Source organism: Neopsephotus bourkii, unplaced genomic scaffold (genome assembly GCF_033783945.1).
Source record: "Neopsephotus bourkii isolate Nb327-2 ecotype Australia unplaced genomic scaffold, CSIRO-AGI_Nbou_v1 NB_1637, whole genome shotgun sequence".
Classification (NCBI taxonomy): Eukaryota; Metazoa; Chordata; class Aves; order Psittaciformes; family Psittacidae; genus Neopsephotus; species Neopsephotus bourkii.
Genome location: NW_026902112.1, coordinates 1,128,770 through 1,148,220, shown reverse-complemented (window position 1 = coordinate 1,148,220; position 19,451 = coordinate 1,128,770). Strand labels below are relative to the sequence as shown.

The window sequence follows — 19,451 nt, the reverse complement described above, 5'->3', positions numbered from 1 at the left end:
GACTTCTCTTCTGTTTTAATACTAGGTCTTTTGTATTGTGTTGAAAAATGTCTTACAGATCATCTTTGTGTAACAGACCTCAAAGAGTGTGCAGACTGGACCTGTCAACATGTTTATTCCTTTTTATTCCTACATTCTAATTCCTACCTAGATGTCTTTTTTTCCTTTTTCAAAAAAAAAATTGCTTTGTGAAAAATGATTATGAATCAGACATGATACGGGGAAGACTAAAAGAGAATCAGAGAGAAGGTTACCAAGACCTTTAAAGTAAAAGAGCCTTGTTTGTGCAGCTGCAAACACAGAAATGATTAAAAAAAAAGAAGGAACAAGCCAAGCTTGCATTCAATACCTGTTGTTAAGCCAAATCCCACGTCAGCTGACTCTTCTCTCAATGCATACAGCTGGCAAACCCCACTGTCTTCAGCTTCCATATTGGCACGCTTGGTTAAAAGAAATTTCCTGCAGGAGATAGACATTTACAATAATTCCTGGTTAAGCCTGTAAGCCTAAACGAGGACTTTTAGCTTCTGAAATAGTGAAAGTGTTCTACATTTATATAAACAAGGTTATCAACACCTTTTGCTAAAACTAAACATAAGTCACCAAACATCTGTGAGAAAGCAAAGACCAACTGGCAGGTTTGTCTACTGGTAACTATTTCTATCTCTGGTAACTACTTCATTTGCTGTGCATTTATAAAAATAAAACATCAGAGTAATATTTCTTTCACATGCCCATGAAAGCAAAAGCAAGCAGGCACTAACTCTGGACAATGTGGCTGTATTCCAAAGATAGGTTCACCAACATTTTCACTTTTAAACAACAATATCACTTCAGTTAAAAGAGAATTAACATGCATACAATCAAAGCCAGTCTAGGTTTGCAGACGTATGAATTTAGGCAGGCATATCCTGTTTACTTCCTACTCGAAAAGCCTACCTGCGCTTTCACCAGAGTAAATCTGCATCTTAAATATCAACTGTTTACGTCTAGCCAGTCTCACAAGCTGAAAAACCAACCCTCAGACCAGGAGTGAAACTCCTGAATGTAAACAAGACACAAACGAGATAATGCCGTCAGGAAAACTAGGCTTAACTAACTGATTTGTTTCATTTTCCACCAAGAGCCACCGGTCTTCAGCTGCCAGGAAAACAGATTTCAGATTGATTGGAAGCGAGATGGTATGAGTTTGACCCTCTAATACATCCAGTACAATAAGGCGGTTTCTGTAAAATTGGAAGCCAAGAAAAGAATAATCAGACAGGGAGGTACACGAGGAGATCTGTTATAAATCGATATAATATGAGAATATTATTTGCTCTTACCCTGATTCTTTGTAGAACACCAGCCAGTTTTTGTGTGAAAACTCCCGGCACATTTTGTAGTTGCTCTGTATAAAAATAAGTCATACAGCAATTAGTGTATGGTCAATTTGTTCCAATGAGTTTCCCTGGCTCCCCTGAAATTGTACTATATTTTTCCTTAATTTAGGATCATCTATGGCATTAATTACCTCTCAAAGTGCTATCTAGCCTGCCTTGACCCGTGTCATATAATTGCATTATAATTAAGTTTGTTGTTTTGGACATAATCCCGCGTAACAAAATGTTCTGTTAGACACAGTTCTAGCTCCAATGAGACATATTTCAAAGATACATATCCTCACAGAATACAACTTATTTATATTTTTTTGTACCTCTATTCCATAACAACTGTATTTAATGCATAAGGCACTTAAACATACATAAGAGTAAACAATTAAGTACTTGGGCTGTAAAAACAGAAAGATAAATGATCCTGAGGTAGTTTTTCCAATACTAAGCTTTGACTGAAATAAAAAGCAAAACCAGCTTGGGATAACAGAGGCAAGTGCTATTCCTCACCCTCTCTTCTTTGCTGCTCCACCAAGATGACCTCTTAGGAGACTCCTGTTCATCTGGTAAGAGCAAAAGTCGGCGAAGGGCACCGTTGTTTGTATCCAGCAGCAACACAACATTGCTCTGTAAATGAAAAGCAGATCCACATACATCTCAAGCCCATCTAATAGACAACAGATCTATCTGAAGCACGTATACAACTCTAGTAACAGGACATTTCAAAAGATGATCTAGATTTTGTCTGAAAATGTAGGCTGAATCTTCGTGGTTCATTTCAAAGCTCATAGAGAATATTTGTAGAGGTTAAGTACATGCAAAAAGCCTGGAATGATATTCCAGTTTTTCCATAATGTTATGTATACATCTCGCATTCACTTCTGCATAAGCTCTAGGAACTAGACTAGTATGGCTTACATGTCCAAGTTGTAGTCAGCTACAGGTGAGAGACATACCAGCTTTGTTCTGTCAAGTCACTAAAATATTTCATTAAAGCGTTTATGTTTTCTCAGCATTCCTCTGAAGTACCCATTATTTCAGTTACACGGAAGGTGAAAAACTGGTGGGAGAAGAAATGGCTTCGTACTTTATCTCCAAGTTCATAGTTCTTGTATTCTGGAGCCCATTAAATATCCCAGGGCATGACAATCCTTCTGTGACCTGAACATTCAGACAGCTTTACAGTGTCAGAGATAGGCTAACTGTTGAAGGACAGCAGGAGGACTCAAGAGGACGAAGATTGGAAGCAGAAAGGATACTGGACAGAGTGGTCCAAGTGTCCTCCGCATATCACATGTGAAAATATGGTATGCTAATTTTTGAACTTCTTCAGCTTTCTCAATTTGTTACTCAATGTCCCAGGGTCCACACGTTGTCAAGCGATGGGAATATTTTCAACATTTGTTTTTACAAAGTACCACAGGTTCTCCTAATGTGTTCAACTATTTCAAGAGAATTCAGGGCCAAACTTAACTGCACCAAATGAAATTTTAAAGGTACAAAAGAATAAGTTAATTAAGCTTTGGGTTCAATTTTTTGCTTGCCATTCAAGGAAACGTCAGGTTCTGCCACGACATTAGGTTCTGCAAAGGCTTACTAAAAGTAAACTGGCTACGTACAACATCCGCAGTAACACACAATAAATGTTAAGGGAGTAAAACAAATTCCCACAACTTCTCCTAAATGAAACAAATACACACAATCCGAGTCACAGTGGTTTTGTTCTTTTTGGGTACACTTCATGCTTTCACTAGGATTATTTGGGAGAATTAACTTTATTTAATAATGACAGTCACTTGAAGCTAAATATGGTAAAGCATTCATAGAATCATAGAATAGTTAGGGTTGGAAAGGACCTTAAGATCATCAAGTTCCAACCCCCCTGCCACGGGCAGGGACACTTCACTCTAAACCATATCACCCAAGGCCTCGTCCAACCTGGCCTTGAACACTGCCAGGGATGGAGCATTCACAACCTCCCTAGGCAACCTATTCCAGTGCCTCACCACCCTCACAGGAAAGAATTTCTTCCTTATATCCAGTCTAAACTCCCCCTGTTTAAGTTTGAACCTATTACCCCTTGTCCTATCACTACAGTCCCTAATGAAGAGTGCCTCCCCAGCATCCCTATAGCCCCCTTTCAGATACTGGAAGGCTGCTATGAGGTCTCCATGCAGCCTTCTCTTCTCCAGGCTGAACAGCCCCAACTTTCTCAGCCTGTCTTCATACGGGAGGTGCTCCAGTCCCCTGATCATCCTCGTGGCCTCCTCTGGACTTGTTCCAACAGTTCCATGTCCTTTTTTATGTTGAGGACACCAGAACTGCACACAACACTCCAAGTGAGGTCTCATGAGAGCAGAATAAAGGGGCAGGATCAGCTCCTTCAACCTGCTGGTCACACTATTTGGAGCATTTGGGAATGTCAGCTAGAGTCCAATACTTTAAAAAAAAAGAAGTTTGCTTATGTATTACCAACTGAAATTATAGAAACATAGCTCATGAAAAAAATAGGGCATATGGTTTGGATTTTGGTTTTCTGCCGAATTTGTCCATACAATTCTGCAACAGTACTGCTTCTCCGAAGCAATGCCTTAGCCTTTCATGTGAGATAAAGAACACATATGAATCAATTACATTCTCCCACTTAGTGTTAAATTTATGAGAGCAGTTGGCAATATAAAAAGCCTCTCTACTCCACCCCTTTTGATGTTAATGGTTTCCTTCTGTGCTAAGTGACTGATGTATATTCTGTCTGTGTTTAAGAATAGATTTTTGCGTCATTTGCGAACACATCCAAGAGCAGCTCTGGCAACTCATCAAGTGGGCTGGGAAAAGATGTTGGTGTGCAATTCCGCTGTGTTTGTTCTTGACTGGGAGAAAAGTAACCTTTGGGCAACCTCCCGACCCTGATGTCTGGAATTCCAAACTCTGGACAGATGCAATAACCAATCTTGTGAAGTGGTGTGCCTTTATTTTTAGTTACTGCAAAGTTTCCCTTTCCTTACTGCGGTTTTTATTTTAGCCAGCATTTTCCTCTTAAAAGTCCTTAAACTAAACAGGGCTGTGATTTCACTTTGCTGGTATGGGAGGTTGTTCCTCATGATCTCGCAGACAGAGAGGAGAGCTAGGGAAAAGCCCAAATACACTCCAATTTCAGTAGGACAGAACAGTTTAACCCTCTTGTATTCTTCCCCCTGGACACACTCTCACTTTAGTTCTCTTCCGCCCTTGATGCTCATGTCTGAAGAACTGGTGTTCTAATTAATGCAAGTGGTATCAGACGATTTGGGAAACCTGATTGTACTAGAGATTTCAGTGAACTGAGAACAGAGGGTAGAGATAAAAGCTTATAGAAAAGGCTTCACCTTTTCAGTAGAAGGTGCACACCTTTCTGTATAAACACACGTTTTCTTTGCTTAGGGAAAAGGAGTTTTATGTATCTCCCCCCCCCCCCCAAAAAAAAAAGATGGGAATTTAATAACTAAACAAGTTTTTGAAGAAAACATACCCTTCCTTCTGGAAACATACATTAGAACATCATGGGGACCAGAGGGCTCAGATGTAACTACTAGTATGTTGCAGGTACTTCCATATGCAACTTCCACTTGTGTTCAGGCTAGACTACAACCTTCTTTTAAAGGCTGTTTGCCACCTTCTACATGAAGTGAGTGAGGTAGATGCCTGTGTCAGCTTCTGTGCCAAATTTTTTCTCCCTTGCTGTTGGAGAGATTTGACAAAGAGCTCCAGAAGCACGTGGGACAGGGAAAAGCACTTCACTTCCCTCCCTGCCCCACTTCCTGACTGAGAAAGATAAAAGCAGTTAAAGAATGCTGGCTGGCCATTGCCAGTGCAAAGCTCATTGTGCTCTCTGAGGTAGACTGTAAGTTACTCTGTCCATCCATCTGTAGCTTTTCAACAGAGCAAAATGCTTGTAGGAGAAAACAGAAATACGCAGTTAATTTATAGACTTACATGCAAATCAATACTCCATGCGCATTTTGCTCCTATAATCACATATAAAATAATGCATAAAGTTTCCAAAATTTTTTCAGTCTATCTTGTCTATCAGTTGTCTTTCTGAGTGGTAAAAGCAATAGGTGCAGAAAAAAAAAGTGAAATAGGCAGGCACAAAACTTTACAGGAAATTGGGGTATGCCCTGAGCTACTTGGGGGGAGGACAGGGCAGAGGCATTGTTGCTTTAAAAAGATTAATGCAATTCCCATCTTACAAGGAAATGATTTTAGATCATCCATGTTGGATGGGGTTTTGAGCAACCTGTTCTAGTGGAAGGTGTCCCTGCCCATGGCAGGGGTGTTGGAACTGAATGAGCTTTAAGGTGCCTTCCAACCCAAACCATTCTGTGATCCTTTATCTGAAGAATCTTTCCAAAGTCTACCAGCTCAGCCTGAACAGAAAAACAGAGTCAAAACAGGCTGCAATCACTGACACCAATGGCCACCATGAGGAAGAGAATCATCTGCACTTTCTTCCAAGAAGATGTAAAGGTGGCTTAAAAGCAGATAAAACTCTGATTTCTGCTATTAAGTTACACCCATGAGGAGTTTAGTTTTAGTAAAATTTTATTTAAAGGGACAGGGAGGAATGATGATTTTTCATTTCATTTCACTGAAGGGCTCTATTGAATCCAGATGGATGTCATCTGGGAAATAAATCACACCAGCTTATCTGATGAGCCCAATATCATCATCTCATCCTTTCCAATAAGATTATGATCCATTTAAAATTGCAATTTTTTATATAACTTAGTCAGAAACATTGATTTCCAAAGACCTTTGTTAAACCAAAAAATTGGGGAAAATTTTAGCTTTTGGTATTGTCTAATTAACAGATTATATTGCTTATGAAATACCAGATGTCAAGTGGATTTTTTTTTTTAATAAAAGCAACTTCTCACAGCTACAAGTACTATTACAATTTCTTGGGTTTTTTTTCAAGTACGTATAGACAAACCTCTAAAGCATCACATACATCATTTACATTTCTTGTTTTTCTTGGAAATAATAATGTGTTTAATTTGATATACAGCAATATCTACCTCATGCACAAAGCACATGATTTTTCCATGGGTCTACTGCAGGAATAGTTAGGAATTAAACTAAGTTATTTGTGGAAAAATTAAACTACTTGAGAATCCCTCTTTTGATTCAGTGGGAACTAGACATACAAAGACACACGAGCCCTAATGTAAGGAAGGGCAGTAGTGGCTGTGAAGACTACAACAGCAGCATTTGTCTTACCAGTGTTTTGTTGCTTCATTGAAAAAACAATCCCAAATAAATTACTAATGTAGTCCATGGCTACAAATATGCAATACACAAGAGAATCCTTTTTCATCATTTTTTCAGTGCAAGATGCTTACTTAAGTTTCTCAACAAGTCTAAAATTACTCCTGGTGTCCTAAGCATACAATGAATTTTGCAACCAAGCTTGTAGTTTAATGAAACATATTTTCACACTAAGTGACTAAGGTCTATCTTAATGCTAACAGTATGGAAAAAGACCTAAGGCTTGTCCAGGCTATTTCAATCTACAGCGGTAGACTCCTCAGTGATCCCACCTTAATTTGCTCATCACTAAACATTTAGCTGTATTTTATTTTTTTTACCTCCTCTTCATGTAGAACCACTTGACCTTTGAGTGGATTTCCCAGTGGTGCCACAGTCACAAAAGGCTGCCAGACACTTCCAGCTGTTCTTGGGAAGAGGTCATAAAGATCCACAAAGTATCCACTATTACTAGAAACATTCATGAAGAACAAGGAAACCGGATTGCACGCAGTAACATAAAGAACATTTTCAGCTTCCTCCTCTGAAATAAGAAAATAAAATTAATGAAGGATTACTGACATCATGTATTGCTCCTCTGGAAATACATATGTCAAAGTTGGCAGATGACGAGAGAATCACAGAATCATTAGGGTTGGAAGGGACCTCTAGAGATCACCTAGTCCAACCCCCTGCCAAGGCAGTGCCACTTAGAGCAGGTCCCACAGGAACGTGTCCAGGAAGGTTCTGAATGTCTCCAGTGAGGGAGACTCCACAACCCCACTAGGCAGCCAGTTTCAGTGCTCTGCCACCCTCAATGTAAAGAAGTTCTTCCTCATATTGCGGTGAAACTTGTCTTTTAATTTACGTTCACTGCTCCTTGTCCTGCTGCTGGGCACCACTGAAGAGTCTGGCACCATCCTCCTGGCACCCACCTTTGAGATATTTATATGCATTAATGTGAGTCCCTTCGTGTGAGAGTCTCTCTACATGCATTAAGGAGCCGCTTCTCTAGACTCAGCTGAACTGCCCTCTAGCAGGTCAGCCCCCAACCTGTACTGGTACTTGGGGTTCTTCCCCCCCAGGTACAATACCCTATCCTTGTCCTAGTTGAATCTCAGTAGGCTGCTGATAAACAAGTTGAACAGACCAGATCCAGTATTGATAACAGGGGAATATAATAATATTCATTACAAAACTTAGTAGCTTTTCTTACCACACCTTTTGTTACTGCCACATCACAAACAAAGTTAACTTCCTCCAAAGGCAGTGTCCAAAAAGCAAGTTCTTCTGTGAAACTGAGGGACCTGGCTTCATGTCGTTCCAGTGGAAATCCTTGAATATTTAAGTACACAGGACCCTAAAACAAATGGTAATAATGAGGGCTTGCCAAAATATTCCATTCACCATTCTTTATGAAAATCCAGAAGTCTTCTTCAAGACTTAATACTATTAATAATAGAAAAGACTAATTGCTAAACAAATAAAAGGGAAAAGGAAGTATTTTTCTGCAAGCACTCTGAATATCCACAGTGAGTTTTTCTTTACAGAACAGAAACCATCATGCCTTTCCTCCTTAGTCTTTTATTGGTTTGGAGCCATTCTTGTCCAGTACCAGGAAAAAGGTATCATGTACTGATAAAACACAGTCTGTACAAGATAAAAATCAGGATATTTTTGTTTTGAGAAAGTTCAATGGCAAATTCTTACTATATAAAGTTTAAATCTCACCCCAACATCCCATTAGTTCAGGTTTTTTACTTATTCACTGGAGTAATAATTAGTGAAGTTAAGCCAAAACTCAAAGCTGAAAAGGATTTAGAAGCTTTGGCTGCAGGTCAAATTGTACCAAGGGCTGAGATTCAAACTTGGGAGCGCCAAACACCCATAAGAATTCAGCTGCATGCAAAATAGAAAACAGCTTTCTTTTCAGCCTCTGAACTTATCCAAAAATTGAGACCTGGGAACTGAAACCAGCCACCTCCAAGCACCCGAAACAGCTCCTTCAAGTATGGTATTGCCAATATCCTCATAAAAACCTCTTTTAAAGAACTTCTGACCAAACTCACTGATTTTAAAACACATCTTACATTGTGTGGGCTAGGTATACAAAAATGGTAATTTTCCTAGTCAGTATAAACCCCCAAGAACAGAGAACAAGGACCATGGTTTGGATATACGCATTTTCTTGAAGGAGTTGGACAAATTCTAGATTCTTTGCACCCCAATACATAAAACCAGTATTATATGAATTAAAAAAAAAAAAAAAAAAGACAAACCTTTACATCTATTTTTTGAGTTTCTGCTGGACACAGCAGTTTCTGTTGTGCATTCCCTGGCTCAGTGACTTTCCAGTAGCCCATAAATTTATGATCTGGTAGTGGCAGTCTGTCAAACAATGTAGGAACAAACAAACTTTTACATTCATTAACCAGCAACTGATATGGCAGTAAATAATTTAAAACAATTGCATTTTTCCAATGAGTCATATCTGAAGATTCTCTTGGAGAAAATGCTTCCTCCTTAAAATGTTTCATTTCTTTTATGTTTTAAATCACAAAAATTTTTCTGGAATACTAATACAGTCACAACCTAAACAGCATCATAAAAGAAGAAGCAATTCACATAATGAGCTCAAAAGGAAGTTTTTCAGTCTGAATTATTTCAGGCATATAATACAATATATCTAAAGCATCTCTTAGTTTGCTTTATTCAGATCAGGGTGTGATAGTACTGCTTAAAGGAACTTTCAGTGGCACACTCATCTAGGGAGCCAGCAAAATAAGCACAGTAAACACTGTGGCAAGTTAACCACACATTAAAAGTTCAATCGTTTCCATATCCATATTGCCACTCTTCACATGAACAAAGACAAAGGAATACAGACATGGGAGTATCCCATTCCCTTCTGGCCAGTACAGCCTACAGAAAGGACAGTGACATCTTCAAAAGCCTCAGCTGCTTGCCTTGGTCTAACTTCCTCATTTCTGTACCTTTTATTTAGAGAAGAAATATGTGGGCCACAGCAAAGCTCATTTATACACGAAAGGAAAATGCTGGCATATGACAAATACCTTGACAGCAAAATAGGGATGACACAATTTTTATTTCTTCTGAAGTGATTTGCAACCATTAAAAGCAGTTTGACTTTGTTAAGTTACATGAATACCTTCAAGCTAGTGAAATCATCACTTTTGGTTTCTTTTGGTTGGGATTAGTTGTTCCTGAGACCTCCTATCAAAACTACACTCTGTGTTACACACCACTGCACACCATTGGATAGCTACAGGATTTGGCAAGAGAACAGAAGACATTCCTTTTCCCAGTTTCTATAAATATCTCCTAAGTCCATTTTAAGGAAGTTCTCTTGGACTCTTTGTCAGAAGTCTGTGGCTGGTCTCTTCTGTCCTTTCGGATGATATTTGTTCGTACTGTTGCAATTATTTCCCCTCTCTCCACCAAACAACTCATCCCTCCTAGATATTAGAGGTTTGTTTAATTACTTCTTGATATCCCTTTTAGAATAAGAAGGGATTGCAAATCAGAAAACCTCAGCTGAACTGTATATGAAACTTAGGGAATTAGAACTCTATTTTATTTTTCCACTGAGAACTCAAAGGAAAACTCAGGGAGTAATCCCTACTATCCTCTAATCTTTGCAGCTCACGCAGGAAAGCTGAATTAACATTTCTTAGGTGTATACTGACACCAAACCTCAAGCAACAAGAAGCCAGTACTCACAGGCAGACAGTCACCAGCTTCTACCAGCATTCTGCATTTGGACCATCTGCCAAGGCAGTGAGATAGCCAAAGACACTTTTTGCAAACAGAAAATGGTTTGGGTGCTATATCATTGGTGCTCACAGATAAATATCCATCTGCAGCAATATGCCATTGTGGCATGGATTGAGGAAAGTGCATCTCATTAATACCCTATCCTCGTCAAAGAACCAGCAGTCTTCACTGCCTGTTGTCTAATTAAGAATATCAGTAATTGCCGATGTTTGAAGAGTGATTTATTTTGTATTCTTTCCCACTTCAGTTTGCACTCTTCCATGCTTTACACCTAGCTAGTCTAGCCAGATTCTTCCCAAATTAAGGAGAGAAATTAAGTCAGACTCAAAAAAATAAAAACAAAGCAAGTGCAATATATTGTAGATTACAACATTTAACACTGTTAGGAAAAAATAAACCCAAAACATTCAGGATGTGCTATTTCAACATATACACAATTCTTAAGACAAATACATTCATGCAGTCAGAAAATGGGCAAACAGTCACATTAGACTAAATGTCAGTTTATCCATGGAATTTTACTTCAGCCTTCTATTTGGGTTTCATAATGATTTGCTGGCAAAACATTGGTTATGTCTTCAGCCAAAACTATCTTGTGTGCCAAAAGAAATTGGAGACTTTCTTTTCCTATGTGACTCCAAGTAGCATAATCACTGATACGCCTATAATCAGCAACAATTGTTTCCCATTAGCTCAATGGAACATCGACTTTCAGAAGGGTTTGGACTTTGGTTTTAATTCCTTACACATTAATCCTATGGACAACATCCTAGAAATCAACAGGTTCACTAATAATAATGAATAGTTATTAAGTTTTAAAACAAAGCATATGTTAAGAGCCAGCTCTAACCAAATGCCCCGCTTTATATAGCAACAGAATTACAGATTGCATTCCCAAAGAAACAAAACATTTCCACTCTGTTTCAACTTTCTGGAGATTTGCTTTGCTAATAGTTCTTCTCTTCCCTTAGGAAAACTGATTTCTCCTTTCTCCTAGATTCTTGAGGCTTTGTTCTCTTCCCTGTTTCTGATTAATTTAACTTCTCTGAGGCAGCAGACCAAGTCATCGTGCACAGCAAAAAGGAGGGGAAGGCAGATCAGAATTTAAGAATAAAACAAAAAGCAGAATTCATAATACAGAGTTCTTTTCCAAGAATAATGGGGATCTTATTCTTCCAGGGCCTGAGAACTCTTTTTTACTCCATGTCACTGCTCTCTCATATAAATCAGGTCTAAGAAAGACTAAGAGGATGGAATAAGCTGGTGGCATTAAAGCTTTTTTAACCAATCTGCCCCCAAAATGATTTTCAGAAGAGAGCGAGGGTGCAGAGGGGCTGGAACAACATGCCCCCACTGAAAACATCTTAACAGTTTTCCTCTTGTGAATTTATACATGCAGTGAAGGAGGGAAATTATCTTCTTTTCCTGGACTTGAAAGTAACAAGCAAGTTCTGAAAATAACTTGAAGTGACAGTACTAGCAAAAAGCTTCACAAGGGGCTCCTGACACACTGCTGTATTTCAAATTAATTAAATACATTTACATAAAAGCAGGCAGAATACTATGGAAATGCCATCACCGGCAAAAATCTGTGAAGCAAAGAGATCTGACGGGTGTGAAAAGTGCAGTAGCTGGATAAGAACTGTACTGAAACCTCACTGCTCTCTCCAACTGGGGAGTGCAGAGTGAATCGTGATTTTTGCTTTCTTCAAAAGCTGGAAAGGTTTTCTAGGGCAGCAAAACTACATAATAGACTGCAGTAATCTTGTAAGAAAGCCAAGATTTGAAAGCGAGTTCTAGGGAATTATTCCTGATCAGTTCTTTGATTTTGGATCTCTCAAACCCTGATGCTTAAGGGAAATTGGAAACGTTTTTTATGTTAATATTTACACCCTGCTTTCAACATGACCACTGCTGTCCATGGAATGGGTAGAGAATCAGGCATTTCATTTAGAAAACGTGACTGCACAGGACCTACAGTTGATGGGGCAATTATACAAAAAATTACTATTCAGACTGATTTTCTTCATGCACAGCAGTCTAAGGGGAGACAATCTGTCAAAAGGTATTTCTCTAGTGGCTTCTGCTGTTAGCAAACTTTTCCAAGTGGCACCAATGGAATGCAATTTAATTTTTATCATTTTCATTGTGGAAAATAACTTCATTGAAGGCTAATTAAAAAACCCCAAACAAACCAACAGAAACAAAAAATAAACCCAACAAGTAAATGTATTAAAAAAGTCAACAGAACCTGCTTTATAAAGTTATTTATTTAGCCTTCTGAGAACATACTGAAAATGGCTACAAATCTTGTAAGACTGAAGCTCCACTGAATGTAAATCCCCTGCAGCTAGCTATCATACTAGTACAGTTGCGCACATGAACTCTGGCAAGCAACAAAGCTGCTTAATACATGCCCTTGTAAACCACCTCAGTGATGGCATAGAGTGTATTCAAGGATTTCAGTAACAGCCAGTGCTCTGTGTAGCTGAAAAGGCTTCTAACCTAACTTTTTGAGGCTTAAGATGTAGTTTGAAACCTGGGAAATTCCTTTATTTAAACATCTTTTGATTAAAAATATAAGCAGTAGACATACAGAACAGTCTTATGTTAGGCCTCTCATTCCCTGACACCCAAGTGCAGATCCACATCCCCCCCACACCCCCCACTTTCTTTCCCTGCAATGCACAGGATTGACAAGAGACACGGTATGGTAAGACACAGCTCCTATAATTAACTAAAGATTACCTGGGGGAAAAAATAATAAAAAAACAAAAAAACCAACCAAAGAAAACCAAACAGTCTCAAGAGAAAATGAAAGCAGTTAACATTTACATATAAAAAAATCAGTTCATATAAAACAAATACTGAAGTTATAGCAAGCACTGGGAGGCAGACAGTGACGGGAGGGAAAATATGGAATGACAGTTTCATCACAAATAAGTGCCAGAATTAGAGCTGAATGCTGTTTTACCTGGGAATTGCAAATGGTCTGAACTGTGCTCCAAAATGACAGATTAGCATGAGTTCAGAGAAATGTGACATAACAGATGCCAATGGGAAAAACAAAGTGCAACTGTACATAAAGAAAACAATGAGTTAGCACAGTGAGTGATCCATTTTATTATGCACCATGTCCTGGCAAAGCATTGTGGATGAGCCACCTGCGTTACACATAATACTGATAAAAACTATAAACTATTGGACAGGTGAGAGCAGGAGATACAGACAATATCCTGTTGTTATAACCTGAAATACTGAACATGTCAGTGCCTTGAAGAATGGTCATCCTGTTTGAGAAAAAAACCCCAACGCAAGAACATAAACCAACTGAAGGAAACAAAATTTCCCCTCAAATTTCGGCTGGATATAACCCTCAAAGTTCCTTCTAATGAGACCTTGTATTGTAGTGTGTTGCTCATGTGTCTCACGTTTATGTTCCTATAGTTTCAGCAGTTATGTTTCACCAGGAATTTACATAATTCTGATTTATTCAACTTTTCAATTAGATTGAGTAACAGGTAATAGACAGAGTTCTCCAAAACTTACTAGAATAGAATATTCACAAATTGTGTGATGCAAGACATACCATACGGAACCTATAAAAAGGAATCAGAATTTCTGTATAATGATTTTCCTATCCTAGAATCTCCCAGAAATGCTCCTGTACCACAAAACTTCTTAATCGTACAGGACTTGCACTCTTATCCACAGCAATGATTTTGCTACAGGTATGACTAACATCCTCCAGCAGAATAGGCTTGGGATACTATCCCAGTTTTCACATTACTTAATAGAAACACTGACCAATTTATTATGATAGCTAGTAAGCCTTACAAGTCTTGCAAATTAAAACTGGAACACAGAAGTAAAGCTCAGGGGTGTACACTGTTGTCAACAGGACACCATAGAAATCACACCTAGTAAACCTTCAGTTTGCCAAGCTGTGAGAGACTACAAGCAGGAAGAAAAACAAGCCTAAAATTGAAAGTGATCTTGATAAGTCGGAGAGCTAATCTGGAGAAATACAGTACAGTAAGAAGGATCTGGAGGTTCATGTTCCTCAAAATGGATGCAAGTTAAACATTGGAAGAAATGCAAACTTCTTGGGGTTTTAAAGGGACTGCTTCATGGCATACATCTCTATTCTATTCTACACTCTCACACTTCTCTACTCAGCTCTAGCAGAATTTAACCTGCCGAGGTTCACACATAATGTCTAAAAGACAGACGTGAATCAAGTGAGGAGAGGAACCATAGAAGAAAAATAAAAACAACCAGAGGCCTGAAAAATGGGGAAGAGTGAGAAAACTGGATGTTTTTAGTCTAGAGATGAAATTCTAATGACATGGATATTTGGAAACAAGATTGATTTGCTTTGGGAGGTTACAGAACTCCATCTCTGAAGGCTTTCAGGCATGAACCATGACAAAAATCAGATAGGAAGGTTTTAGATTAACTTGCATCTTTTCTGAAGGAAATGGGATGCGCTAGATTAGCACTATTATCCTACTCTCAGAGCTCTGGAAAACAATATGGACAAGGTCAGTACTTTCATTCTAAACACGTAGCAGCTTCAGGAAGTAGCTTTTGTACAGTGGTCTAAACACCATACCAAATTACCTCAGTGTGTCCATCATGGGAGTTTGCAATAGGGGCTGGAACACATTTAGAGAGATTATCTAGGTGTTCTTTAACCCCAAGACAGAACCAACTGTGCCTAAATCATTCTTGAAAGGTGTATCTGTAATTCAAGTTGATCCATCTTGGCTTACAAACTCCAAAGGGTTAGATCTCATGACCAATACCAAGACTGTTTTTGAAGGCAGCAGTAGGATAATGTGACATGCCAGCTGTGGTGGACACATGGGATACTAAGATCAAGACTGCTGGATCATCAGAGCCAGGCAGTCAGCCTAGTCCCAATCTTTCATGATGAGATCTAAGAAAAAGTTGCTTTTATCAACAGCATGTGAACTGCGCCTCTAGTTTCTCCTCTCCTTGGCCTTCAGCATACACAGCATACACTCATAGCTGCTAGTCAAGTGAAGTTTCTGATAAGCATGTTGTGAAGGGGGTCTTGTAAGTCTGTCATCTTTGATGTAACCTGTCCTACAAAATCTCAGTGATGGATTCAAAATGATCAGGTGAATATCCCTTATTCAGTATGATCAGATCTTTCTTCTACCCTCTCACTTACAAACTGAAGTCCCCAGTTACAGCTTTCTCTTACGTTTCCTCAACCTCTATCTTCGCATTAACAAAGTCCTTTCCAACCAACCCATGTAAAACCAAATCTAATACTTCTGAAAGTCATATAAAGTGCAAATTTCTCAAAAAACTAGGATAAACATAATTCTTTAAAATAGAAATTACCAAGTAACTTTTACCAGAGAAACCATGGCAAGAATTTGAAGTGTGTTACTGTCAATTTGACAGACACTGTAGTTCTGTGCAGTACACCCAAGTACTGGTTCCTTAGGCATTTAATTCTTCTATCATCAAAATTAAAAGGTATACCACATGCATTACACTGCCAGTCTTCTTTTAATAGGTATATGTAGGCTGTTAGATACAGTAACGGTGGTGCTCCAGCAGAAGAAACCTACACATGGACACCTAATATCAGAACATCATGTCATAAGAACCAGTCCCTCCTTGACAAAAATAAAATATATGTGCTCAGTGGCAAATCCAATTTTCCATATATCCATAAAGCCTTCTTTACAAAAGGGAAATATTTGTTTCTCCATAAATAAACTATACATTAGAGTTCAAGCCAGAGTAAATTAGTTTCCTAATTGCTTTTCAGTACGATCTACTTAAGCCTGTTACCTGTGAACTGTAGAACCAGTTAAATCTGTGTCATAATTCAGTTTAGACCTAAAAAAAACCCCCAAAAAGCTATTTTAAGTGTAACTTCAGAAAAAGTATATGATGTAGTATGTCAACTGGTAACATAATTATAGAATAATACTGATGTACAGATACATACAAAAATGGTTCCTAGAGCTTACATCCATTGTCCTAGTCTGTGAAGTGTTTTTATAGAGCCTTTCCTAAGTATTGAAGAGAAAATCCCACTACCACTGAAAAGAACTTGCTTGCTTTGCTACTGATTTAGGTGACAAATAACAGGATAGAAATGTGTTGCAATTCAATTAAAAACACAGGAAAAGAAACAAGTATTTCCCTTTATTAATATATATGTATCTGTTTATCATACAAGCTATCAATATGTACATGAACATTCAAGATTAAATATTAGTAATAAGCAAATACTCTACCATGAAGTAATTTGTTATAAATGATTTGGAAGAATCTAGATTTGAACCAGAGAAGTACTGACTTCAAGTATTCCAGGTTGGCTTTGAATCAGTTAGCAGCAACATAATGCACTATAAAAAAGTGATCATGAGAAACCTGTCTTCTTAATATATATCTTATGTTATTCTTACTCCTTGGCCAGCTGTACATTGGTCGGTTTTGCTCCAATAGGTATCCCATATTTGTGCAAAGTGTTGATTAAAATTTCACGCATTTCGTTGTTGTAGGAGTCAAAGTCAAATACATTTCGAACAACATTTGCCAGCCCTTCAGTTGGGAATTTCTGTGAAGAAACAAAGAGCCCAAGTTTGTTTTACTGAATACCCGTTAAGTCACAGCATATCATTAAATACTTCTAAAATCAGTAGTTACAGCAGTAACTTTGCTCAGCTTAGATAAGTGCTCAAATAATCATTTTTCAGTTTTCAGAATAAAGAAGGTAATCAAGTCAGAATGAAGTTACTGACACTAAACCTGAATTAAACAAACAAGGAGGAGACAATTATTTAAATACTCAACGTAATTCATGTTTTAAAGAATCATCTTAATTATACACATAACAAGATTGTGTAATCAATGGAACATGCAATTAAATATAGCTTGTATTCTTCAAATTTGGAACTCCTTTTTTTTGTAATGTAAAGATCTGACACAAATACATACATTTGTATAATTCAACTACAAAATTCATTTAAGAATTCTGATTCTTAATGTTGAATACAGAAAAGATACTCTGCTTACTAAAAATGACTTTAGGTCATGAAGGATCTGATTAAGATTTGCATACACGTGTTTTCCTAGAAAACAGTACTACTTGAAACATGCTGTGTGTATTAAAAAAAACAGTTTCTCAAACTTTCATTAGTATTTCAAACAATGCGGGTTTTGCCACTGCACTGGACCGATGACTTAAGACCAGCGTGTTCTTCCAGGTTTCAGAACTGATGCTCATATATTCCCACACCTTTAATTATTGTTCACAAGAAGAAAACACAGTTTCCTGCCTCTCATTTCCCACTAAGAACTAGAAAGCAGTAAGGCTTAAAGCCTTGACTGAGCAGTCAATTGAACACATGTAATAGGAACAGACTCAAGAAGGGTGTTACTGGAACCTGCAGAAGACACTGTAGGTGTGAAAAGCTGGTTTAGCCTTTCCACGAACTGGCTGCAAGTGCTTAGTTGGTAACTTCCACTGTCTTTTGATTTGCCATGAAACTGCAATAGTAAACATGTACCTGTCCCCATTTAGATTAAGGCAGATTTCAATGGACATGGACCTTATATATGCAGCTATAATTTCAGGTTTATATAAGCTAATTTTTTTAAGGAACATTTAGGCAATTTAAACAGAATATGTATTAAGCACAATGTAGATTTTACTTGACAAAAACAGCTGTTTTAAGTTGAACATGTTGACACAGCTAAGTCACTGAGCCTTTCACAAAACATCTGAAATATCATCTTACTCTTGTAAGATGGTGTGTTGGGTTTGCGAGAGGAGTGAGAATATGTGCGAGAAACATCCCTGCAGACACCAAGGTCAGAGCAGAAGGAAGGTGAGGAGGTGCTCCAGGCTCACGAACACAGATTCCTCTGCCACCTGTGGTGCAGAGCACGGTGAGGCAGCTGTCCTCCTGCAGACCATGGAGGTCCACAGGGGAGCAGATCTCCACCTGCAGCCCATGGAGGATCCCGTGCTGGGGCAAGCGAGCTGAAGGAGGCTGTGACCCTGTGGGAAGCCCACACTGGAGCAGACTCCTGGCAGGACCTGTGGCCTCAAGGAGAGAGCAGCCCACACTAGAGCAGGTTTGCTGCAGGACTTGTGAACCCATGGGGGACCCACACTGGAGCAGCCTGTTCCTGAAGGGCTGCACCTCATGGGAAGGGCCCACATTGGAGCAGTTCAGAGAAGGCTGTCTCCTGTGGGAGGGACCCCATGCTAGAGCAGGGTAAGCGTGAGGAATTCTCCCCCTGCAGAGGAAGAAGCAGCAGAGACAAGATGTGATGAACTGATCACAACCCCCATTCTCCTGTGGTGCTGGCAGAGAGGAAATAGAGAATTTGTGAGTAAAGTGAAGACCAGAAAGAAGGGAGGGGTTGGGAGAAGGTGTTTTAAGATTTGGTTTCTATTTCTCATTATCCTACTCTGATTTAGCTGGTAATAAATTAAACTAATGTCCCCAGGTTGAGTCTGTTTTGCCTGTGACAGTAACTGGTGCGTGAGCTCTCCCTGCCTATGAGCCTTTCTTCATATTTTCTCTCCTCTGTTCAGCTGAGGAATGCAGTGAGAGAGCAGCTTTGAATGGGCACCTGGTGTCCAGCCATGGTCAACCCACCACAGATGTAAATGGAATAAATCAAATCAAAAGAATTAACAAAAGAAAAATCACCACATTACTCTATATCCTAGAACTTTTATCACCTAACTGCTTTACCTTTTGTGGTTTTTTTTTGGCAAGAGATGGGAGTGAGAATCTTTATTTTAAACTTCTCACTTTATCCTCATAATGCCTTTCATTCAAATACTATATCTTTGAGACAAGGACGTGGATGCTCCCATCTCAGTATGGCACATTTACAGAGATGAAGATAAGCATGTGAAGAAGTATTTTAAGGAGATCAAGTCTTAAATTGTTTTTTCTCCATTACTGAGCAAGGCTTGTACAAAAA

General features: G+C 38.7%; 1 protein-coding gene across 1 annotated transcript in view; it reads right to left on the bottom strand.

Moving 5' to 3' along the window:
- The window catches only part of VWA8 (von Willebrand factor A domain containing 8), a 181,941-nt gene that overhangs the window by 50,983 nt on the left and 111,507 nt on the right, over positions 1–19,451 (bottom strand). Inside the window, exons 26-33 of the mRNA XM_061374263.1 lie at positions 16,913–17,064; positions 8,939–9,047; positions 7,881–8,019; positions 7,001–7,203; positions 1,884–2,000; positions 1,326–1,390; positions 1,101–1,226; positions 350–459 (exon numbers count right to left, since the gene is read on the bottom strand). Coding sequence (XP_061230247.1) covers positions 350–459; positions 1,101–1,226; positions 1,326–1,390; positions 1,884–2,000; positions 7,001–7,203; positions 7,881–8,019; positions 8,939–9,047; positions 16,913–17,064 — 1,021 coding nt within the window. The remainder of the gene's footprint in view (positions 1–349; positions 460–1,100; positions 1,227–1,325; positions 1,391–1,883; positions 2,001–7,000; positions 7,204–7,880; positions 8,020–8,938; positions 9,048–16,912; positions 17,065–19,451) is intronic.